At 38.9% G+C, this 25,944-nt stretch overlaps 1 protein-coding gene across 12 annotated transcripts in view; it reads left to right on the forward strand.

The window, feature by feature from the left end:
* Positions 1 to 25,944, forward strand: part of LOC121398308 — a 216,732-nt gene that overhangs the window by 134,374 nt on the left and 56,414 nt on the right. For 10 of the 12 annotated variants that reach the window (XM_041577396.1, XM_041577397.1, XM_041577389.1 and 7 more), the window contains 8 exons: positions 12,276 to 12,350; positions 13,353 to 13,415; positions 13,805 to 13,897; positions 15,184 to 15,285; positions 15,739 to 15,807; positions 16,773 to 16,835; positions 17,226 to 17,321; positions 18,702 to 18,803. In XM_041577396.1, coding sequence (XP_041433330.1) covers positions 12,276 to 12,350; positions 13,353 to 13,415; positions 13,805 to 13,897; positions 15,184 to 15,285; positions 15,739 to 15,807; positions 16,773 to 16,835; positions 17,226 to 17,321; positions 18,702 to 18,803 — 663 coding nt within the window. The remainder of the gene's footprint in view (positions 1 to 12,275; positions 12,351 to 13,352; positions 13,416 to 13,804; positions 13,898 to 15,183; positions 15,286 to 15,738; positions 15,808 to 16,772; positions 16,836 to 17,225; positions 17,322 to 18,701; positions 18,804 to 25,944) is intronic. The other 2 variants (XM_041577392.1, XM_041577398.1) reach the window with 2 other exon arrangements.

The following is a 25,944-nucleotide window of genomic DNA, read 5'->3' on the forward strand; positions in this document are numbered from 1 at the left end:
AAATTTCTCCCCACTTTTTTTGTCAATCCCTGATCTGCTTATGAACTGGTTTGTGCTACATAGCTTTAGGAGACAAATCCTGATTTAAAAAACTGCACAAAGTTCTCCTTTAACCTCACAAATCAACCCACACCACCTCCCACAGAGTTGCAAGCCAACAGCCTAAACATGGACAAGGCTACTGTGGAATTTGAGCTGCTGCTATTTAACTCTACAGGAAGCAACAGAGGTCTTTCACCTCCCCAAAAAATTCTAAAGGGTAAAATGTGTGAAATCCACCCTATGTGCCTAAGAATTAAAGAATGCTGCACATGGAATTTCATTGTATTTTCCATATGCCTGAGTGTGATCTCATGAATCACCTTGTACTCACATAAAGTCATACTCACCTGTTCTGTTATTGTTGGAGATAGAATGGGTCATGCAGATCTTCTGCCCTGGTGGACACTCAGTGACCTCCTTACGCCCCTCTATCAGAGTGTTACATTTCAATGCCATCCCTAGGAGTGGGGATAGATAGAGAGGAAAATAAGAAAGAGAAAGAGAGGAACTGGGATATTTGGATGAAGAATTCCTCACCCCAGTCTGCAAACAGTCCCAGGACCAGTAACACCAGTGGAAGCATCATGCAAGAATGGCCAACTGATCCCCAATGGAAAACCGATAGCTGCAATCAGTAACAGGTAGAGATTAACTACTCGATCCTCTTTCTAATGATCTCCCACTCTATATATTACACATGCAATAGTTTGATATTACACTGTACTGTTCCACTCTCCCTGCCTTTCTATAGCCCACCGTCCCTCAGTCTCTTACCTCTCGCTGTATGTTTAGATACGTTCCCTACACTCGTTATCTCTAGAGAGTCATCTGCTGAGCCCTTATTTACAATATGGTAATACACAGCAGGATGTAACCAGGAGCTTCTGTGAGTCTCTCTGTGTTTTCTGGAATTCCAACATTAAAGGGGAAGTCTATCTAAACTATATATAGTTTGTGAATAATCAGTAATAGACTGTGCAAGGAACTTGAGTTTTGGAGTTGAGCAGCCCTGCCTTAAAACAGGACACTTTATTCTTATTGGACATGATTTAGCACAGGGGTCCCCAAACTTTTTTACCCATGAGCAACATTCAGAGCTGGGAGCACAAAAACATTAAAAATGTTGCTGGTAGGTGCAAAATAAGGGCTGTGATTGGCCATTCAGTAGCCCCTATGAGGACTGACAGCCTACAGGAGGCTTTGTTTGGCAGTGCATCTGGTTTTTATACAACCAAAACTTTCCTCCAAGCCTGGAATTCAAAAATAAGCACCTGCTTTGAGGCTTCTGAAAGCAACATCCAAGGGTTGGGGAGCAACATGTTGCTCTCTGATTTAGCAGTTTGGTTGTACAGTGTGTGGGTTACTCATCACAGGCCAAATAAAATCTATCAATGCACCAGATCTTAATCCAGTCAATCATTGTAGCATTTGTGTATTCTGCATTGCATGGCTGCCAAACTGTAATTGCATTCGTCAGTGAAATAACCAAGAAAACCCCCCAGATATCTGCAATCTATGTCACCATTTCATAGAAAAGAAAAAGGTCCCTGTATATACCAAGGTTTTTCCTTCCTAGTCCAAAAACTTTACTGGCAAAATAGAAATGTTGTGCATTCTAATGTGTGGATCAGTATAAAGGTATGTGACCTGTTATCCAGAATGTTTGGGAGCTGGGGTTTTTAGACTATGGATCTTTCCATAATTTGAATCTCCCGACCTTACATCTACTAAAAAGTAATTTAAATCAATTTAACCCAGTAGGATTGTTTGCCTTTAATAATTTTCACGATATCTTAATTGGCATCAAGTAGAAGGTACTGTTTCATTATTACACAGAAAACGGAAATCTTAAAAAATGTCATTAAAATGATGTCTATGGGAGATGACCTTCCCTTAATTCAGTAATGGATTCCATACCTGTATTCCCTTCACATGGGTAGAACACAGATAAAAACAGCCTTATGCAAAAAAATCTGTTACCTTCTAGTTTCTGTTGTCCTTGTCCTCCATCTCCTGCACTGCTGGTTACTGAAAAGCACCTTGAGAAGTTTCCCTCATAAACAGTCCTCTACTAGAACTTCCTTCACTTGATTCCTTTACATCTAGCTAAGGAACTTTTTAAGTCCTCCTACCACAGGTTCTGGACCTACATACGTTCTCATCCAAGAAAACACTGCTCCATCCATCAATTGTTGTTTGCTGAATTATTAGCCAAAATCTGTGTTTGTTCTAGATTTCCCTACTCTTATAAACAAACAAATGGCATACAGTACAGAGGGCTGCTAACACAACCAATGAAGAACGATCAATAACGAAGAACAGTGTAACTCAATGTGCAAGCTAAACGACTTCTCCTCAGATGTTTCTCAGAAGAGAGTATGGAAGATACCCCCACAACATAACCCTGTCATGTCCCCCCCCTTAGATCCCAGCCACCATCTTCTACAAAGGAGGCCAAGTAACCACATCAAAGCACATCATGGTGCCTCTCTTCTGATGAAAACTCTTTTCCTCCAGGCCTTGCTTGGCCCTCTCAGAATGGTTTCTAATGTCAAAGACATCCCCATCCCTCTAAATTTCTTACTTACATCCTGACTACATTCAGTAAAGCCCTGATACTCCCCTGGTCTGGCCACACTGCACCACTTTCCCATGAAGCTTCTCAAAAAAACAGGACCATTGAGAGGTATTCTTGGATGAACCAGATGCTATGAGGTTGTGATAGTAAGGTCGGACTGGTCTGGTGGGACCATGGGTGTTCGCAGAAAATTTCCAGGGGGCAAGGAGGCAAAGGAATCGCACAAATTACTTGTACCAATATTCTGGTTTCAGAATCTACAAAGCTTTTCTATAATATGGCTTTTTAGCAAGGGATTGAATACAGGATTATGGAAGATAGAACATAGTACAAGTTGATCCAACGACGGAATTTTACAAATGAAATACAATGCTTTAGGTGATATCCTTGCAGCGTTGTATAAATGCGTATTTGCTCTCAAACAGGGTGTCTGACTCCGCCCAGTCATGGAATCTCAAAGATCAATGAATAAAGCTTACCCTGGAGAACCTTAAAACCATTGTCTTGTTTATTTCAATACACACAACATGTTTCGAGTCCAAGGACTCTTCATCAGGTGCTTATTACACAGTGCAAAAAACCAAAAGAATAAATACATCCTCAAACCCCATCAAGTGGTGTCAGCTCCACCCACCGGCCAGACCATAATAGTATCAAATACATCCTAAAGAGTACTGCCATCTTGTGGCCTACTCCAAAAACACACCTTTTTAACATTTTAGTGTAAAAGTATACAAAGTAATTACATAATAATCACAATACAGTGTATACATTGTTTCAAAAGGAAGTAGTGGTTTCCTACCCTTTGTAGATATAGAATATCTTTAACTGACGTTAATACAATGTTGCAGTTCAACTCTACAAAAAAGAAACAGGTTTATATTAGTCACATATACGTATTACAAAAAGCATTTAATACTGAAGGCATCATTCAATCCCCATGGTTCCATTGCATTAAGTGTATCTATCCACTTGGCTTCAGTTTGTAAGAGTAGTGTTTTTCTATCGCCACCCCGTGTCGGTATTTTCACCTCCTCAAGTACCTGCCACCTTAAACTGGCGCTGTTATGTCTGTAGTCATGGAAGTGTTTTCCCACTGGGGTGTGAGTTTTAACATCAGTGGGGTTATAATTCGTAATGGAGCGTTTATGTTCTCCAATTCTGACCCTAACTTTCCTCTTAGTCTGGCCAACATAAATTTTACCACAAGGGCATTTGAGCCCGTATACCACAGACTCTGTGTTACATGTGCTGTAGTGTTTAATAGCAATTTTATTGCCTTTTAAGGGATGTGTTACAAACGGACCTTTTATAATTGAGTTGCAATTACTGCAGTTAAGGCAAGGGAATGTCCCATACTTACAATTATAAAAGGTCCGTTTGTAACACATCCCTTAAAAGGCAATAAAATTGCTATTAAACACTACAGCACATGTAACACAGAGTCTGTGGTATACGGGCTCAAATGCCCTTGTGGTAAAATTTATGTTGGCCAGACTAAGAGGAAAGTTAGGGTCAGAATTGGAGAACATAAACGCTCCATTACGAATTATAACCCCACTGATGTTAAAACTCACACCCCAGTGGGAAAACACTTCCATGACTACAGACATAACAGCGCCAGTTTAAGGTGGCAGGTACTTGAGGAGGTGAAAATACCGACACGGGGTGGCGATAGAAAAACACTACTCTTACAAACTGAAGCCAAGTGGATAGATACACTTAATGCAATGGAACCATGGGGATTGAATGATGCCTTCAGTATTAAATGCTTTTTGTAATACGTATATGTGACTAATATAAACCTGTTTCTTTTTTGTAGAGTTGAACTGCAACATTGTATTAACGTCAGTTAAAGATATTCTATATCTACAAAGGGTAGGAAACCACTACTTCCTTTTGAAACAATGTATACACTGTATTGTGATTATTATGTAATTACTTTGTATACTTTTACACTAAAATGTTAAAAAGGTGTGTTTTTGGAGTAGGCCACAAGATGGCAGTACTCTTTAGGATGTATTTGATACTATTATGGTCTGGCCGGTGGGTGGAGCTGACACCACTTGATGGGGTTTGAGGATGTATTTATTCTTTTGGTTTTTTGCACTGTGTAATAAGCACCTGATGAAGAGTCCTTGGACTCGAAACATGTTGTGTGTATTGAAATAAACAAGACAATGGTTTTAAGGTTCTCCAGGGTAAGCTTTATTCATTGATCTTCAAGTTGATCCAACCCCTTCTTGAAGCTTATAGTATGTATGTATGAATGGCATACCTTGTTATCCAATGGCCTCTCCTCCATTCTATTCTCTCCTTGCTCGATCTTCCAGTTTTCCTCTTTACTTGTTCACTTCGCTTTAAAGGACTACTTCTCCTTTTTATGGGTTGCCACTTTTCCACCTTTAATAATTTAACATTTTTTCTTTTTATTTTGTTCTTGTTCCCATCCCTCAGTGGTTCTTCTCTGTACCTCTCCTCCTTTTTTTTTCTCTTCTGCTGTCCACTACAATTCCATTTTCTTTCATGTATGCAACAATTTATCTATCCCATTTTCTTTTCTCTACTTGCCTTTGCCATTTGCCCCTTTGCCATTTTTTTTCTCTCCACTTCTTCCTCAATAGTCACTTTCCCACATGAAATTGTCACATTTTTTTTTATCATGTTCTCTTTATGCAGTCACAATCTGCAATACTGGCAACAACTCTCAGATACACAAACAGGCACAGATTCAGACAAACACAGGCAAACGCACACGCAGCCTCAGGAACACACACATATAGTCACACACGCAGTCACAGACTCAGGCACACACAGTCACACACACACAGTCACACACACACACACACACACACATACACACAGTCACACACACACACACATACACACAGTCACACACACACACACATACAGTCACACACACACACACACACACACAGTCACACACACACACACATATACACACAGTCACACACACACACACAGTCACACACACACATATACACACAGTCACACACACACACACATATACACAGTCACACACACACACACACATACACACAGTCACACACACACACACACACAGTCACACACACACACACATATACACACAGTCACACACACACACACATATACACACAGTCACACACACACACACACACAGTCACACACACACACACATACACACAGTCACACACACACACACATACAGTCACACACGCAGTCACAGACTCAGGCACACACAGTCACACACACACAGTCACACACACACACACACACATACAGTCACACACGCAGTCACAGACTCAGGCACACACAGTCACACACAGTCATCATCATCATCATCATCATCATTTATTTATATAGCGCTGTCAAGATACGCAGTGCTTTACTGCAGTTATAGCAAACAGGGAATAAATGGTGGATAACAGACAAGGATTACAGAGTACAATAGGGTTTACAAACTAAAAGGTTAGGGTACAATTGAGACATTAGGATTGTATAAACACTTTGTCATTTTTGATACAGCAATGATTAATTAAGGTACATCGAATAAGCCTCTTTAAACAGATGGGTCTTTAAGGAGCGCTTGAAAGTTTGGAAGGAAGGAGAAAGTCTGACAGCTTGTGGCAGAGAGTTCCAGAGAAAAGCAGAAGCCAGAGAGAAGTCTTGTAGACGAGAATGGGCAGAAGTGACCAGAGGAGAAGTGAGGCGAAGATCAGAAGCAGAGCGTAGGTTTCGTGAAGGAGAGTATTTGGAGATTAGAGATGAAATATAGGGAGGGGTTTCATTATTAAGGGCCTTGAATGTGAGTGTTAGTAATTTGAATTTGATTCTAGAAGAGATTGGGAGCCAGTGAAGGGACATACATATGGGAGCAGCTGATGTTGAGCGGCGAGATAGATGAATGAGTCTAGCGGCCGCGTTTAGTACAGATTGGAGTTGTGAAAGGTGACTTGTTGGAATACCTGTGAGGAGTAAGTTGCAGTAATCAAGGCGGGAGATGATGAGAGACTGAATCAGTGTTTTAGTTGATTCTGAACTGAGATAGGGTCGTATTCGAGCAATGTTGCGCAGTTGAATACGGCAAGATTTTGCAAGTGTTTGAATGTGTGGTGAAAAAGACAGATGTGAGTCTAAGATGACTCCTAGGCAGCCTGTGTGGTGGAATGAAAGGTGTTGTTGTTTACGGTGAGTGATATCTGAGGGACAGGGGAAGATCTTGGAGGAAATATAATGAGTTCTGTTTTAGAAAGGTTCAGTTTCAGGTGGCGCTGTGACATCCAGGAGGAGACAGCAGAGAGACAGTCTGTGACTTGGGAAAGGACAGAGTTAGAAAGATCAGGAGTAGACAAGTCACACAGTCACACACACACACACACACACACACACAGTCACACACACACACATACACACACAGTCACACACACACACATACACACACAGTCACACACACACACACACACACACACACAGTCACACACACACACATATACACACAGTCATACACACACACACACACACACAGTCACACACACACACACATATACACACAGTCATACACACACACACACACACACAGTCACACACACACACACATATACACACAGTCACACACACACATATACACACAGTCACACACACACACACACACACACACACACACACACACACATACACACACACACAGTCACACACACACACACACATATACACACAGTCACACACACACACACACACATATACACACAGTCACACACACACATATACACACAGTCACACACACACACAGTCACACACACACACACACACACACAGTCACACACACATACACACACATACAGTCACAGACACACACAGTCACACACACACACACACACAGTCACACACACAGTCACACACACACACAGTCACACACACACATACACACACATACAGTCACAGACACACACATAGTCACACACAGAGATACCCTAAAGCTGGCCATAGATGCAAACATCTGATTGTACAAACCGAGGATTCGTACGATTTTCGGACCGTGTGTGGAGAGTCCAGACATTTTTCGTCCGTCGTAGATCGGTGGTTTGGTCGATGGGACAGGTTAGAAAATTTCTGTTGGCTGCCGATAATATCTCTGCGTGTATTGCCGATTGTGTGATTTTCAGTGGGAGACTGTCACCAGCTTTTGTCAGACATAACTTTCGTACGATTACTGTCAGGGGCAGAACATCTTCTGATCTGTTCTTTTACTACTTTATTTGATCTGAATGGTTAGTGGCGGGTCGGGAGATGGGGAAGTCCGATCTTACGTTGATTCGTACGATGGATCTTTGCGTCCGTGGCCAGCTTAACACACACAGAAATACACATCACAGACATGCATTTCACAGAAGCCATTAAAATAGCAGACCACTAAATCAATCTTAATAGACACTAAAGCTGGCCATAGACGCAAAGATCCCATCGTATGAATCATCGTACAATCAGACTTGCCCATCTCCATACCTCCCAACATTTTGGAAATAAAAAGAGGGATAAGAGGCAATTTTTTGACCACGCCCATTTTGTGGCCACACCCCCTAATAACAATGTTCATTTTACAAAATTTGGCAGGTTATGAAAGTTTTTTCAGTTATTACAGTTTTACTAATGAAGGTGAATTGCCATTTAAGCTGTGAGTCTAACTTCTCCCAAGGGACCTGTTATCTTATATCGTTACAATTACTCAAAATTACTCAAAATTGTTACAATGCATCTTAGTTGCACCTGTTAGCTGTTCTTGGCTCTCTGCCAAAAGCCAATTAAGTTAGAAACTTTTTTTTCTTTTACTGGCTGTTCTGTGCAGTGAAAATCAGGACTTTTTAGTACAAACGGGACTGTGGGATGAGTTCTCAAAAGAGGGGACTGTCCCTCTGAAAACGGGACTGTTGGGAGGTATGTTTTTATATATATACTGTATATGCTAATCCTGTGTTATAATTACTATATGTATATCGTGTTTATTCACTGTACTCTGGGTTTCCTGGTACTAATCACTCACATTGCAGGAAGGTGCAGGGAGTGCCAGTCCTTTGTTCTACTCTCTCTTTCTCTCCGCTCAGTTTTGTATATACTATTCAAGTTCATTCTGAGTACCAGCAGCACATGTACTAATAGCCCACTCTATGATCCTATACAAGTTACCGCCCGAGGCTTATATTTATATATTTATTTACTAAACACTCAACTATGTTGTTTACAAAATGCTGTTGGAAGTTGAAACCCTTCTTTATTTAATATCTTTTTAGTGGCTGATACGTGTATATATAATGCAGCTGTCTCCAGCAATTGCATGTTCTCTTGCCCCACCCTAATGTACTAAAATAATTCACTTCCACTTTCATTCTGACTCGCTGCCATTCTAAGCCTTGTACTTTATACTGATATTCAGCTCACAACCGAGGGGAATGAGAAGTGCGAGCAGAAAGTAACAGGGAAGAAGAAGAAGAAGAGAAGTAGAAGAGACGACAGATACAGAGAGAGAAGTGTAAGTAAGAGGGGTAAATGTAGTAGCTGTGCAATGACAGACCAGGAGCGCAGAGCAGGACACTAAGAGGGGTCTTACTTAGGGGAAGGTCTAAGTGGCCCGGATCTCCTGAGCTTATATGACTAAGGGCAAGATTGCAGTTTGTGCAGTGAGGTGGGATTGGTCAGATAGGGGAGTGTTTGTACATTATCAGCTTCATGTCTCACACTGGCAGAATTGTTAGTAAATCCACCAGACAGAATCATGCGTAACCCTATCTTGTCCCACAATGCACTTGTCTAGCTCAGGCTGGTGGAACATGGGCCACACTGGACTCTTCTTCCCAGCTGGGTCCTCTATAAGTATAAGTGAGAGGGAGCTGTGCAACTACAACTCTCTGCTGCAGCGAGGAAGCAAACAGGATGCCAGAGGTTCTCGAACATATAACAAAAGGTTTATAACACAACAGGGTTACACTTAGGGTTGCCACCAGTATTTTCAAGGGCTGTCCAGGTAAAAACTTCCTGCCTGGTTCCCCATGATTGACAGATCAACTGACCAATCACTGATCGCCGCATCACTGCCATGCCCCTATATGTCACAGCCTCGCCCCCTGCCTGGTCTCCATTGGGGAAAAGATGGCAACTCTAGTTACACTCATATTTCAGAGGCATGTTGTCAATATTAGGGATTCACTGAATCCAGGGGTCAGTTTGGGATTCGGACAGGATTCTGCCTTTTTCAGCAAGATTCGGCCGAATCCTTATGCCCGGCCGAACCGAATATGAATCCTAATTTACATATACAAATTAGGGGTGTGTAGGGAAAATCACATGACTTTTTGTCACAAAACAAGGAAGTAAAAAATGTTTTCCCCTTCCCAACCAAAATTTCCATATGCAAATTAGGATTCGGTTTGGTATTCAGCCGAATCTTTCTCGAAGGATTTGGGGGTTCGGCCTCCTGCTCTCTCCTCCTTAGATATAGATTAGATATAGATTGAGGCAAGTGATATTTGTTTATCAGGTCCATGTCGGAAATAAGGATGGGCAAGTGGGAATAGTCCTAGGCTTGGTCTACTGGGGGATATTCTGGTAGATCAGTCTGACCTTGTTTTCCACCATTTCTTGGGCTCACCTCCCCCTTACCAAGTCTCCTCTCCTCCCCTTGGGGTCATTTGTATTTGTTATGAGGCCACAAGTGGTTGCCATGCTTAATTTAAGATTCTTCTTCATTCAGAGACTGACTACTCAATAGACAATGAACCGAATTGAAGGCAGAAGAAACCAGGATGTTACAGGTATTTATTACTTGGTACTGAGGGTAAGTGTCCCCTGTCACTGCCACTAGCTTGAGCAAGGAAGGTTGTGCCCAACAGTGTTGCACTCTGCACCTTGTTCTAAATGTTTAATCTGGGCCCAGAGCATAGCCATTGGTCTAGATGCAAGAACTCTGTGCTTAGACATTTTATCTTCTCCCCACTGAGATGTTTCAAGGCAACAGTAGCACTGTGAAATGAAGAGGAACTTTTAGGGCATTATCAACTTTGTCACACTGTGGGAGATCACCTCTCTACAGATGACCAAGAAAAATGTGGATCATAGCATGGAATGCATTCTAATAGCTTGAAAGGTATTTTTGGATGCTTTGAGGCATTCTTCCATGGGTGACAAAGTTCTACTTGAGAAGACTTGAAAATGACAATTCCTATTTCTTTGGGTTTTTTTTGCAGGACATGCTGGAGGACAACCAGTGCTTGAAGTACAGATGAAGCCACTTGGATTTGTGAGTTAAATGCGTCATGACTCAGGGTTAATTGAAGAAACTGGGTTATCTAAAGTCATCTTAACTCATTTAATGCATTTAACCTTTTCATTAGTATACCAAAGCACCATTGTTCACAATGGTGAATGCTTTAATTAGATGGGATGTTGTGACACAGTTTTCTGTGTTAAATGAGATAAATGGGATATCTGTGTTTAGTTATTCTGTGTCAAACAGACAAACCAAAGTGGCTGCATCTGTAAGTGTTTTCTACAGAAAGCAAATCTGATTCCTTTAAATCAGTTCTTGACATCTGTAAAATGTCCACTTCTTATGCAGGAATCAAGAGTAATGTAAATAAACACACTCAGCTATATGAGTAGCAATGGCCTAAAGATGGTCACTAGAGGGGTCGAAGAACCGGAGAACTAAGGATGTAATAGTGTTAACTTATGTTATTACTTATAAACCATGGTCCCAATGTTAATTACTTCTGCTGCACATACAGTGGAGGCTCAAGGACAATGGTAACCTCACTTTGTAAAATATAGATTAAGGGGCAGATTTATTAAGGTTTGAATGCGAATTGAAATTTTTTTTTGGTTAAAACTCAACAAATGTTAATTTGAAATCACCAACTCGAATTTGAATGCGAGATTTATCACACCTCAACCCTGGAAACAGTTCTAATTTTGGATATTTGTTACCTAACACCTGCCGAGTCCATTTTAGGGATGCACTGAATCCAGGATTTGGTTCGGGATTCGGCCAGGATTCGGCCTTTTTCAGCAGGATTCGGATTCGGCCGAATCCTTCTGCCCGGGCCGAACCGAATCTGAATCCTAATTTGCATATGCAAATTAGGGTCGGAGAGGTAAAAAATTTATTCCCCTTCCCACCGCTAATTTGCATATGCAAATTAGGATTCGGATTCGGTATCCGGCTGAATCCTTCATGAAGGATTCGGGGGTTCGGCCGAATCCAAAATAGTGGATTCGGTGCATCCCTAGTCCGTTTACAAGTCAAACCGATTTGATTACAATTTTCGGGTCATTCGTATCCAATAGAATATTAGACATTTGAGTTTTTTCATACATAACCTCCCATTCGAGTTGTGAGTACATTCAAATTTATTAGAGTTTATTTTTTTTTATATAACTTCGAAATTCGACCTTTGATAAATTTGCCCCTACGTGAGATGTCCTCCCTTGATTGCGCATTTATTGTTAGAGGCTGCTGATGGTATCTCTTTGGGGTTCACAGCTCTTGCTGGATTACATCATCCTTTATTATATAGTGGACGATGCAGAATGCTCAGTATTTGCGAATAGAACAAAACGAATCTATGTAATACAATGTCTTCTGCGTTGTTGTTTCCTACTTTAGCTTCTGGTTCTGGCTGGCGTCTTGGTTTTGTCCTGGTACCTCTTCCTGCTCCCTGATAAACCAGTTTTCTTTTCTGTAAGTAAATATATAACATGCAAACCCACTGAAATATAACTATATTTTATTATTACATATTGTTTTTTAATCTTTATTTAAAGGACAAGTAAACCATGATAATAAGTGAATGTATAATTAACGAGGGTGTTATTCTAGGAACTTTTGCAATGCATATTATTATTATTTTTTTTTTAGATTCCAAGATATTAAGGGATACATGTACTGTAACATAAATTAATTTTGTTACTACAGCGCCACCTGCTGGTCATTTTCCCACCAGTCTGACCACCAAGTAGTCAAGGAAGTTGTCAGGAGAAAGAAAGAGGCTGCTCTGATGTTCTTCTGGTTTAAAAAAAATTAGAAACCTTTCTCAAATCTTTCCTAAGCAGAAGAACTTAAAAGCAGCCTCTTTCTTTCTCCTGACAACTTCCTTGGCTACTTGGTGGTCAGACTGGACGGAATATGACCAGCAGCGATGGTGGCGCTGTTGTAACAAATTCATTCATATTAACAGCACATGTATCCTTTAATATCTTGGAATAAAAACATAATAAATAATGAATGTAAATTACAAAAGGGCTTAGAATATCGCCCTTATTAATTTTATATTCACTTATTTTCGAGGTTTACTTATCCTTAAACATAAAAGCTGCAAGCTAGAAAATGGCTGATACCATTTTGCAGAATGTGAAAAATGTCTCAACAGACAATTATGGGTGCAAAATGTTAATCTGATGAATGTATATTGAGCACAAGTAGGTCAATGGCACATGGAACATACAGGATTCCTTGATACATTAATAGGTATGTTGAGTACATTGGTGCGAGGCATACCATTATTAGGTGCAAGTATTTGATGAAAAGTGTTTTCATATGTTTACTAGGCCGAGACCTATTTACATATTCAAAACACATACATTTCTTTCTTTCATGGGTGCTTGGGTGTCCTAAACAACTGAGAAGTAGCACAACATTGGAATCGCCTGCTGAAGGTGCTGATTTATGTCTCATGTTTTGCAGATGGGTTTGATTATCACAACTATTGCTGTAGGATCTTTACTCATCATCTTCGCAAGCAAATCTGTGAGTTTTCCCTTGCGTTTTTTTTGGTCTATTATTATTAGTGCCGTGCATTTCCCTTAATCCCATTCCCACAGAGGAAGTTTTACATTATAAATATGATGTTGTGTGTTCTGTATGCGCACAAGTTATATATGCCATGTTCTTGCAGTTGCTATGGAAATATCCCATACTACCACCCTTATAAATTAATAAATAGAACAGCTACATCTCTTAATTTGCACCATACTAGGCAGAGACATTTGACCAGAAGTCTCTTTTAGTAGAACAAACCCCATGGTTTTTGGCTTATCTCTACAAAGTGAGATTGTGAAACCAACTGTTGAAGGAGACAATGATATCACCAAAGACAAAAACTGTTAGAATAATAACCATATATACTGCTCTTTCAGCATTCCATGCTGGTGAAGCTCATATGCGTTGTAGTGACCTACCTGGAAATGAATATCATTCTTTGGATGGAAGTTGCATCATATTACGCTACTGTAAGTACAGTATGTCATTGTCTACACTCCTAGCTCATGAAAATTATCCTTAGCTTAGAAAATATTGCTGTGTGAGGAGTATTTTTGGAATATTCGACATGTACTATTTACAGTCAGTGATGGTCGAAGCTGAGGGTGAATACAAGTTCATGAAGGTGCAGGAAGAACCCAAAGGCTGCCTGGGAAATATTCTAAGTGGAGCTGATTAACTAATTGTGTTAGTGGTGTTGAGTCTCATGGAGAAGGAGAAAGAAGGAGGTTGAGCATATTTCTCTACAAGGGGCTTTGAAAAAAAGAGAGCAAACTCAGGATGCTTATGCTAAAATACTTCTCTTAATATTCAGTAGATGGTGGGATCTAAATATATTTTACTGTGGAGACTTCTCATTACCCTACTGCATGAAAATTGAATTAAATTCATCTTTTTAAGGTCCACACAATTACTAATTTTGCCACAAATGAGAAAAATGACTAGCATGACAGTTGTATTTCTTCCTAATCATCCTCAACAACTAAAAACAGCTTATTACCCACCTAATATTATATTAGATAGACCGCTACTGTGAAATTTGGTCAGTTTGGGGATGGGGCAGTTTTGAAAATGTTATCTGCCAATGCACCATATATGCCAATATATGAGCAGATCAGTCACATACTGTTTAAGGTCTGGGTTTATATGGCCACTCTATAGAAAGATGAGAAATGAGACGTATACATGGACACTTTAGGCCATGGCCATGATATGGTCAACGACACGTGGTGATAAGAGAAGGGCATAATCTCCTCAATGTTCCACCATCTTTTTGGTAAACCTCACCCCTTTGGTGGTCTGAAATTTGGGATTATCCTGCCTAAATTGGACTAAAACCTCAAGAAAACCTCCTCTAAACCAGAAATTTGTTTAACCAATAACTGAATGAAAACCTGTATGTATAATATTATCAAATAAAACACCTAGGGCCCAATTGTGTAAGCAACATCCATACGTCCAACCTTTTAGGTTTGCCAACACACACACATTCATTGAAAACACAGTCCATATTTTGATATTCCATGTGCCTCATGTGGAGAACATAGTCCATAATAGACACGCAAATAATATTCTTTTTTAAAATATGAATTTGTTACCGGTATGTTTAAAAACACTATTATTATATATTTAAATATGGAAAAATCCCCACTTGCTACAGAAATGAAGTCTTGTGTGCTTGCCTATAGCTTCTGTATAACACAATAAACTGTGCGATATCCTGTTTAACATTTGTTTTTCTTTTCTTTATACAAAGATTCTTCTTACATTTCTATCTAGTGGAATAGCCGTGTTGATTATTGCCAAAAGATTCAACTCCAGTGCACGTGTCTCTCATGAAGTCAACTATCCTGACACGGTACAGTGAAATATATTATGGTCTAGTATTACATGATAAAAGGCCTAGAATACCTTAATTTTTCATGTGGGTTTGCCCAAGGGTAATATATGTTTACTTTTTTTTTTATTTTGCCCAAGCTGCTGTGAGTTAGAGTTACTAGCATAGCTTGCAGTTTTAACCTTGCCTAATCAGCCATTGTCTTACCAGAAGGCTGAGCACAAGCTTCTTATCATCTCTCACAGGGCTCCTGTTGTGTTTATACTAAAAGCCAGAGAAATCTTGGTAGGATGTAGTTAGGGGGCAGACAACTGTTAGAGGCTCTGGATGGTATCTCTTTGGGGTTCACAGCTCTTGCTGGATTACATCATCCTTTATTATATAGTGGACGATGCAGAATGCTCAGTATTTGCGAATAGAACAAAACTAATCTATGTAATACAATGTCTTCTGCGTTGTTGTTTCCTACTTTAGCTTCTTGCTGGCGTCTTGGTTTTGTCCTGGTACCTCTTCCTGCTCCCTGATAAATCAGTTTTCTTTTCTGTAAGTAAATATATAACATGCAACCCACTGAAATATAACTATATTTATTATTACATATTACTTTTTAATCTTTATTTAAAGTAAATGAGGGTGTTATTCTAGGAACTTTTGCAATGTATATTATTATTTTTTTTTTTTTTAGATTCCAAGATATTAAGGGATGCATGTACTGTAACATAAATTAATTTTGTTACAACAGCGCCACCTGCTGGTCATTTTCCGACCATTCTGACCACCAAGTAGTCAAGGAAGTTGTCAGGAGAAAGAAAGAGGCTGCTCTGATTTTCTTCTGGTTTAAAAAAAGTTAGAAACCTTTCTCAAATCTTTCCTAAGCAGAAGAACTTAAAAGCAGCCTCTTTCTTTCTCCTGACAGCTTCCTTGGCTACTTGGTGGTCAGACTGGACGGAATATGACCAGCAGCGATGGTGGCGCTGTTGTAACAAATTCATTCATATTAACAGTACATGTATCCTTTAATATCTTGGAATAAAAACATAATAAATAATGAATGTAAATTACAAAAGTTCTTAGAATATCGCCCTAATTCATTTTATATTCACTTATTTTCGAGGTTTACTTATCCTTTAACATAAAAGCTGCAAGCTAGAAAATGGCTGATACCATTTTGCAGAATGTGAAAAATGTCTCAACAGACAATTATGGGTGCAAAATGTTAATCTGATGATTGTATATTGAGCACAAGTAGGTCAATGGCACATGGAACATACAGGATTCCTTTATACATTAATAGGTATGTTGAGTATATTGGTGCTAGACATACCATTATTAGGTGCAAGTATTTGATGAAAAGTGTTTTCATATGTTTACTAGGCCGAGACCTATTTACATATTCAAAACACATACATTTCTTTCTTTCATGGGTGCTTGGGTGTCCTAAACAACTGAGAAGTAGCACAACATTGGAATCACCTGCTGAAGGTGCTGATTTATATCATGTTTTGCAGATGGGTTTGATAATCACAACTATTGCTGTAGGATCTTTACTCATCATCTTCGCAAGCAATTCTGTGAGTTTTCCTTTGCGTTTTTTGGGGTCTATTATTATTAGTGCCGTGCATTTCCCTTAATCCCATTCCCACAGAGGAAGTTTTACATTATATATATGATGATGTGTGTTCTGTATGGGCACAAGTTATATATGCCAAGTTCTTGCAGTTGCTATGGAAATATCCCCATACTACCACCCTTATAAATTAATAAATAGAACAGCTACATCTCTATATTTGCACCATACTAGGCAGAGACATTTGACCAGAAGTCTCTTTTAGTAGAACAAACCTAAGGGTTTTTGGCTTATCTCTACAAAGTGAGATTGTGAAACCAACTGTTGAAGGAGACAATGATATCACCAAAGACAAAAACTGTTAGAATAATAACCATATATACTGTTCTTTCAGCATTCCATGCGGGGGGTGCTCATATGGGCAGCTTTAGTTACCTACCTGGAAATGAATATCATTCTTTGGATGGAAGTTGCATCATATCACGCTACTGTAAGTACAGTATGTCCATGTCTACATGCCTAGCTCATGAAAATTATCCTTAGCTTAGAAAATGTTGCTGTGTGAGGAGTATTTTTGGAATATTCGACATGTATTATTTACAGTCAGTGATGGTCGAAGCTGAGGGTGAATACGAGTTCATGAAGGTGCAGGAAGAACCCAAAGGCTGCCTGGGAAATATTCTAAGTGGAGCTGACTAACTAATTGTGTTAGGGGTGTTGAGTGTCATGTAGAAGGAGAAAGAAGGAGGCTCCTATAAAGACCAGGGTAGAGTTGTCATATTGGGAAAAGCCTCAGCACGTACTGTGGCCGCATTGAGAAGAAATATTAAAGTCCTTGCCAGATGGAGTCTAAGGACCTGATGTGAGCATATTTCTCCTACAAGGGGCTTTGAAAAAAAGAAAGCAAACTTAGGATGCGTGTGCTAATATACAACTTCTCTCAATATTCAGTAGATGGTGGATCTAAATATATTTTACTGTGGAGACTTCTCATTACCCTACTGGATGAAAATTGAATTAAATTCATCTTTTTAAGGTCCACACAATTACAAATTTTGCCACAAATGAGAAAAATGACTAGCATGACAGTTACATTTCTTCCTAATCATCCTCAACATTCCTAATCATCCTCAACAAAGAAAAACAGCTTATAACCCAACTTATATTATATTAGATAGACCACTACTGTGAAATTTGGTCAGTTTGGCAATGGGGCAGCTTTGAAAATGTTATCTGCCAATGCACCATATATGCCAGTATATGAGCAGATCAGTCACATACTGTTTAAGCTCTGGCCACTCTATGGAAAGATGAGAAATGAGACATATACATGGACACTTTAGGCCATGGCCATGATATGGTCAACCACACGTGGTGACTATAAGAGAAGGGCATAATCTCCTCAATGTTCCACCATCTTTTTGGTAAACCTCACCCCTTTGGTGGTCTGAAATTTGGGATTATCCTGCCTAAATTGGACTAAAACCTCACGAAAACCTCCTCTAAACCAGAAATTTGTTTAACCAATAACTTAATGAAACCTGTATGTATAATATTATCAAATAAAACACCTAGGGCCCAATTGTGTAAGCAACATCCACACGTCCAACCTTTTAGGTTTGCCAACAGACATTTGACATTCCATGTGCCTCATGTGGAGTACATAGTCCATAATAGACACGCAAACAATATTCTTTTTTAAAATATGAATTTGTTATGTTTAAAAACACTATTATTATTATTTAAATATGGAAAAATCCCCACTTGCTACAGAAATGAAGTCTTGTGTGCTTGCCTATAGCTTCCGTATAACACAATAAACTGTGCGATATCCTGTTTAACATTTGTTTTTCTTTTCTTTTATACAAAGATTCTTCTTACATTTCTATCCAGTGGAATAGCCGTGTTGATTATTGCCAAAAGATTCAACTCCAGTGCACGTGTCTCTCATGAAGTCAACTATCCTGACACGGTACAGTGAAATATATTATGGTCTAGTATTACATGATAAAAGGTCTAGAATACCTTCATTTTTCATGTGGGTTTGCCCAAGGGTAATATATGTTTACTTTTTTATTTTGCCCAAGCTACTGTGAGTTAGAGTTACTAGCATAGCTTGCAGTTTTAACCTTGCCTAATCAGCCATTGTCTTACCAGAAGGCGGAGCATAAGCTCCTTATCATCTCTCACAGGGCTCCTGTTGTGTTTATACTAAAAGCCAGAGAAATCTTTGTAGTTAGGGGGCAGACAACTGTCCAGGGCTGTAAATGGGACTCTGCATGGGACTTTTTGGAAGTACTTCTTATCTTACATGTACTGTCATTAAATCTACTGATGATGTGAATGATCATTGTGTATCTGTATTTCATGGCAGAGTCCGAGGTCTAGCAAAAAAGCAACAATTGGAATGTTTTCCAGATCCAGCCCTGAGGAATACAACTGGCTTATAAATTACCTGATAAAGTCCACAGGTCACACTGTCTTACCTTTTGTCATCACCAATACTAACAGCTTTAAATTCAGAGAAGAGGTGTGTCGATGCAATTATGCCATATTGTATCACTCCCTGAGTAGAGGAAGGACCAATATCACTGATGTGATGGATTCTTTGTATGATGACGAGCTGGAATATCTATCATCTGAACTAGGTACCTAGAGTTGCCTCCATCATGCATCACACATAGCATTTCAAAGATTTCAAAATTATCTTCATGCCCATCTTAAAGGGGATGTAGGTCCAAAACTTGTCCCCGGAATACTGTTAAAGCTCATGCTGAGCCATTAGGGTTCATTAAACTTGCTCCATTGTATACTGAAGCATAGATCTGTCATCCTTTATAAATCTGGCCATGCATGGGTTGATATAAACTATCAACTTTAGAGTCACCAGGTATCTATCAGGCGGGTTAGAAATGGTGTCAGAAGAGGACTGCATCTACCTGTTGATGGAGTCCTCTTCTGGTTTATCTCCATAGGCCTCCAAAATGATCTGATTGATGGCCAAAGGAGTAAAAAATGGATTTGTTGATTAGATGACCCACTTTCGTCTATTATGGAGCCTTGAATTTGTTTATGATCACAGTATAATGAAAATTTCTCTATTCCTATATTTGTGTTTATTTTACAGGCATAGACAAGGTTGCAGTAGTTGTTGATGATCTAGATGACAGCAGCTCCACTGCTCGAAACAGAATCCTTAAGAGTCAGCCTAAGATAGCAAATCTGGCCTGGAATATCTTCCTTATAGACAAAGAAACAAAGCAGAATAACAGTATTATGAGGAACTTGATGAATCCCTTCAAAGAAAAGTTCACGACAGGTACAGTCATTTTAGTACATACAGTATCTTGGGCACATTCATGTTTTCATTTTCTTTCATTAAAATTCTCTCAGTGTTTTCTAAAACTCTTTATAATTCAGGGAAAATTAGAAAACATGGGACTGCCTAGTGCTGTTTTCCTACAAAAAAAAGTTGAATGTTTTAGCAGGCAAATATGTTCATTAAATGTTGTAGATTTTTTTTTGATTGATACATTTAGATAACTCCAAGAAACTTGGTCTTGACTCTTGAAATAGGCTACAAAGTTTTTGCTGGTCCATTTACAGAGGTTCTCCTAAGTGACTTATACAGAATACACAGGGGAATTAAGGGACACGTACAGAATATTGAATAATGTGTCTAGTTAGGAAACCCTATAACCATAAGAGGAGGTCAACTGCATCAAATGGACTTTACAAATAAGTGAAGGGGAGAATAAGGGGTTGACATTTTAACTGCATGGGGCTTCTATCTTTGCAAAGGTGTCAACGGTTCTATTAATTCACAAATTTAAAATATAATACCCTGTACATCTCTTCTTTTTACAGGCTTGTGATAATTTCATCAGAAGACTGTAACAAGAAGAGGTACTTCAATGTAAACTTGAAAAATGTTCCTTCTCGCCTTTGACCCAGTGCATATAAACCCAGCGTGGCTTCACTCCAGCAAGTGATGAGCAGCAGTTTTATTCCCACTCTGCACCCCGTCTCCCCTCCTCTATCCATGGCATATATTGGGCTTAATACTCCTCCGCATGGCTGTTTCTACAAATACTGCATCTTGAATAAAGCTGCATAAATTAGCAAAACTTAATTTTTGATTCATTTCATTTGTTTGTTTGTTTTTTTTAGTCGTTTCTGAGTTGTGGTGATGTTAATATATTCCCTTAAAAGTTAAAAGTTAGGCTGCACTGTCATACATTTTGTACATGTCATCATTATGTACATCGTCATACATGACGATCTTGTGATGCTACCATACTGTAGCCAGTGTGCCAATACTAACAGCTGAACTAAACATTCCATGGCATCAGGGCCCCCATGCCATGGCAAAGATGATTCAAGGAAAAACATGTATTGAAAGTGGCAATCAGGGCTTCTCTGGGACCACCAGCAGCCTCAAGAGCTGTTATCCCTGTTGTTTCCCTCTAGCCGTTACCTTTTATTGACACTGCTCCTTCCTATTCTTGATAATGTTTCACCTTCATCTGACACATTACGGAGCCACTGGCTGACCAAGAGAACAAATGGGGCCAACACCCAGCTTTAGTCAAATCTACTTAAAGGACCAGTTACATCAATTTTTTTTATTGAACGGAAAAAAAAACACAAGGACAAAACTTTTAAATCGCTAAGTCTTTATTAAGAAATAACTTACTGAAACTCCGCTTGCGCTCCTCTTCAGAAAAGGTGATGTGGTGATCCATCGTGCGGCGCTCAATTTCTTCTCCCTGCCTTCCTTATAGGAGATAGCCAGGGAGGAGAAATCGATCACAGCATGATGGATCGTCGCTGTGTCGCGAAAGCGGAGTTTCGGTATTTTATTTCTTAATAAAGACTTAGCTATTTAAAAGTTTCATTTGCCTTTGTGGGGTTTTTTTCCATTCTATACTAACGAATTTTATTTTATGTTACTGATCCTTAATGGCTTTAAGAATAAAGTCAGATGTACAGAAAACGACCTGTATGGGATACTGACATTATTCATATTCCTCTAGTTAAAGGGATTCTGTCATGATTTGTATGGGGTCCTTTTTATTTTTAAATGACACTGTTTACACAGCAAATAATTCACTCTACCATATAAAATTACATTTCTGAACCAACAAGTATACAGTGTATTTTTTTAGTTGTAATATTGGTGTGTAGGCGCATCTCAGTTCATTCTGTCTGGTCATGTGCTTTCAGAAAGAGTGAGTGCTGCACTATGGAACTGCTTTCTGACAGGCTATTGTTTCTTCTACTCACTGTAACTGAATGGGGTCACAGTGGGACCTGGATATTACTATTGAGTGCTGTTCCTATATCTACCAGGCAGCTATACCTTCCCATTTTCTGCTGATGGAGGGTGATATCACTCACTTTATAGCAGCAAAGAGTGGCTGAAGTTTATCAGAGCACAAGTCACATGACTGGGGCAGCTGGAAAACTGCCAATAGCCCCATGTCAGATTTCAAAATTGGAATATAAAAAAATCAGTTTGCTCTTTTGAAAAATGGATTTCAGTTCAGAAGTCTGCTGGAGCAGCTCTATTAACTGATGTGTTTTGAAAAAAACATTTTTCCCATGTCAGTATCCCTTTAACCTTACTCTGTAGTTACCCAAGTTTAAAGAATATAGGCGGCTTTAAACAGAAGCAATTCCAAGGCTTGCCTTATTAAGATCAGTGTTGCAGAGGATATCCAGCAAGCTGTGCAGACTCAGTTAGTTTATACATTAATCTATTGTGTATTCTCATTGGCTGGATTATCAGGGTAGGTTTAGGCTTGAAGATGATTTTAGACTTGGGCCCTACCACCAGACCAAATGGTTATAAGAATCATTTTTTGCTGTTCAGGACTAGAAAGTGACAAAATGCACAATAATAACGACTCTACATGATTTGTGTATAATTATTGCAATTTGCACAAAAGGTAATGAAACAAAACAATAAACTAGACGGTCTGGAGTAACAAGTTGGTTGCACCTTTTATTTATCATATTATTACTATACTGTATATGTTCATCTAACCTTTCCAACCTTTGGGATTGCTTACCATAAGGCAAGCTTTTTGTTTTTTGTCTTTTGGAACCATCAGGAAATCAGCCGTTGTATAATAAAGATAAGTATCTTAAAAAATGTCTTCTGTTTTTGTTCTAGAGGGCAGTGGCCACTCCCTGGGAAGTGCTGTAAGTAATCTACTCGTTCCTTCAAATTGCAATGGCAGAATATCATTTAATAACACAAACCAGGTCTCATTTAGTATTAGAGAACCAGCCGCTAGGTGCAGAAAAGGAAGGCAAAATGATTGGTTAAAACTTCATTCTTTCACCTCGTGCTAATACAGTATATCCAAGGGGTCTGTAATGTACTGTAATGCTGTAATAACAGGGAACTGGAAGGCCTCAAAATGACATAAATAATCCATAAATAATTATATATATATATATATATATATATATATATATATATATATTATATATATATATAATATATATATATAATTATTTATGGATTATTTAGATTAAGATATTTTATATATATATATATATATATATATATATATATATATATATATATAAAATATCTTAATCTAAATATTTGTATAATATTATAATACATTTATTAATATATTTCATTTAGAAATGAAAGTAATGCATTGGAATCTAAAAAACTTAAGGGCCATTAATGATGTCGCTGAAAAAAATTCAGATTTATGAAGTTATTATGTTAAAATTCCAAAATCCAAAATCATCTGCATCTGGGATTAACAAACTGTCTGGGAGTTAGTGCTCGGGGCTGTGGCTCAAGCAGTCCAACAACTGTGATGATGTGACACATTCATTGACTTGATGAACTGATTAATGTTGATTGTTAACCCTCTCCTGACTGTCATGAAAGTGCTGACTAATGGAAAAAAAACAATGAAATGCTGCAAATCGGTGGATCATGAAGTGACCTTGAATAATCATTTTTTTCTTGTTTTTTTTAATCCTTTAGATTGTTCCATTGTGCTTCCTTGTTTTATGGTTTGGTTGCCATTATCTTTGTCCGAAGTCCTGATGATTTTATAATGTATGTATTCACTTTCAATTAAGACCTACTGTATGTAAGCTATTTAATTTTCAACAATTAAAGGGGAACTAAAACCCAACAAAGAATTTAGCTAGAATACTGGATTTATTTATTAGCCCCCCCCCTCCACCACAACATATCCCTTTTATGAGAACCCTGACTAACGATTTAATTATCCCATTCATATCCCATTCCATTCTACAATAAAGCAATATATTGTATAGATGGAGGAAGGTCAACTGATACATCTGGCACAATTAGCCACACCCTTTTTCCCAGATGAAATGTTGTTGCCATAATGTAAGACCAGTAAGGTCTATTCTATGGGGCAAATTTACTTAAGGGCAAGTGACTAAAGCAGGCAAAAATTCTCCAGCGTGACATCATTTCGGTACTTCACTGATTTACTAACAGGCACTGGCGTAACATCGCTAGCGATGGACGATAGACTCTAGTGCTTCTTCGCTCCCTAACGCCTGGCGAATTTTCGCTCTGGCGAATGGACATAAACTGCGCAAATTCAATAAGATGCAGATTTCTACCTCTTGCGCCAGACTTGCCTTCATCACCTCAGACCAGGCGAAGTGCAATAGAGTAGATAGGAGTTCCTCAAAATAGTTTACAATTTTTCTAAGTCCCAAAAAACACTAGCGTCTTTTCCTTTTTCAGGGTGATAGGCTGCAAAAGATTGTACATTTTTTTGGGGTAACCAGGCTTCCCCTTAACATATGGCACATAAACTATACAGTGGCTTCATGTGTAGGGCAATATAACAACTTTATTTTATTTTATTAAGGGATTCCCGGTAGTGTAAAGTATTTGCTGCAACATATACATCCATTCAAATTTAACTTCCAACTGTATGCAAATTAGGCAACGCTAGTGCAACTTCGCTCGATTGTCGCTGTAACGCTAGCGGAACTTCGTCATCGGTTCAGCTCCCTGGGGGCAACTTCGGATTTTAGTAAATTAGCGTTGACCTGGTGAATCCACGGACTGGCGAAGTGTTGCGATGTGAGCGAAGCCGTCGCTGGCGAATTTTCGGAGATTAGTAAATTTGCCCCTAGGTTTTTGGGCAATTTAATGTCCTTCTTAGATTCCCAACATGGTGATGTGTATAACTTGACAGATGTAGAATCAAGATGTAGTATATATGGACTATAAGTGCTGATTTAATGGAATATCAAGTGAAATGAAATGTTTCTTTCTGGCAGATCATTCTTATAGTGATAACCAACTTGAAGGTGTCCTTTATGATTTACAGAGCTGCATTTTCAGGCAGTGATGTAAGTATTTCTACTTTATGGAAAGCATGTAGGAAGAAGAATTAAAGAGATCATTTATTTTGGGGATAGATTTTGCAGTGAGGGGTACAGCACAATAGGGCTTTGTATTACCACTACATATATTCTGTGAACCAATACGAGTTACTCCCTGCTAATTCCATAGAACAGACCCAGATCCATATTTACTCCAACTATGACTTTTAAGGCCCTTTTAGTAAGTTATTATGTTGAGAATTTAAAGGCATATTTATATGTCCCAGATTGTGCGAATAACCACCAAGCTGACAAATCCATGTTAATCCATTTAATGAGCAAATATTTTGGTATATACTGTGTTTCTTTGCTTTGAGTGGGACATATATGCTTTGCTTTACCTCTCATTTACCCCACAGCCTGATTTGCTTCCAATGTTTGTGGACAGCCCATCAAGAAAGGAAACTCACAGCAGAAAAGTGTAAGTGTTTTGAACAGTCTAATGATGGCTATACACAAGAAGATCCAAGGCCACCAAACTAAAGGATCTTTGGCACCAGGTTAGAAGACTTGTCAGGAATTGGTCAAGAACTGGTCCTTGCCTCATGGGATTTTCAAAACCTCCTGATCCAAGAGCAGATACATTATGGGCCCATGGAGATGTGTAATTTTAACTTTTAACTCCTGATCCAAGAGCAGCCACATTGTTTGGGACAGTCAACAGTTTTTGCCCTATTTAAGGTTCAGTAAGATGCTTACTT

The sequence above is a fragment of the Xenopus laevis genome, chromosome 9_10L, assembly GCF_017654675.1.
Source record: "Xenopus laevis strain J_2021 chromosome 9_10L, Xenopus_laevis_v10.1, whole genome shotgun sequence".
Taxonomy (NCBI): Eukaryota; Metazoa; Chordata; class Amphibia; order Anura; family Pipidae; genus Xenopus; species Xenopus laevis.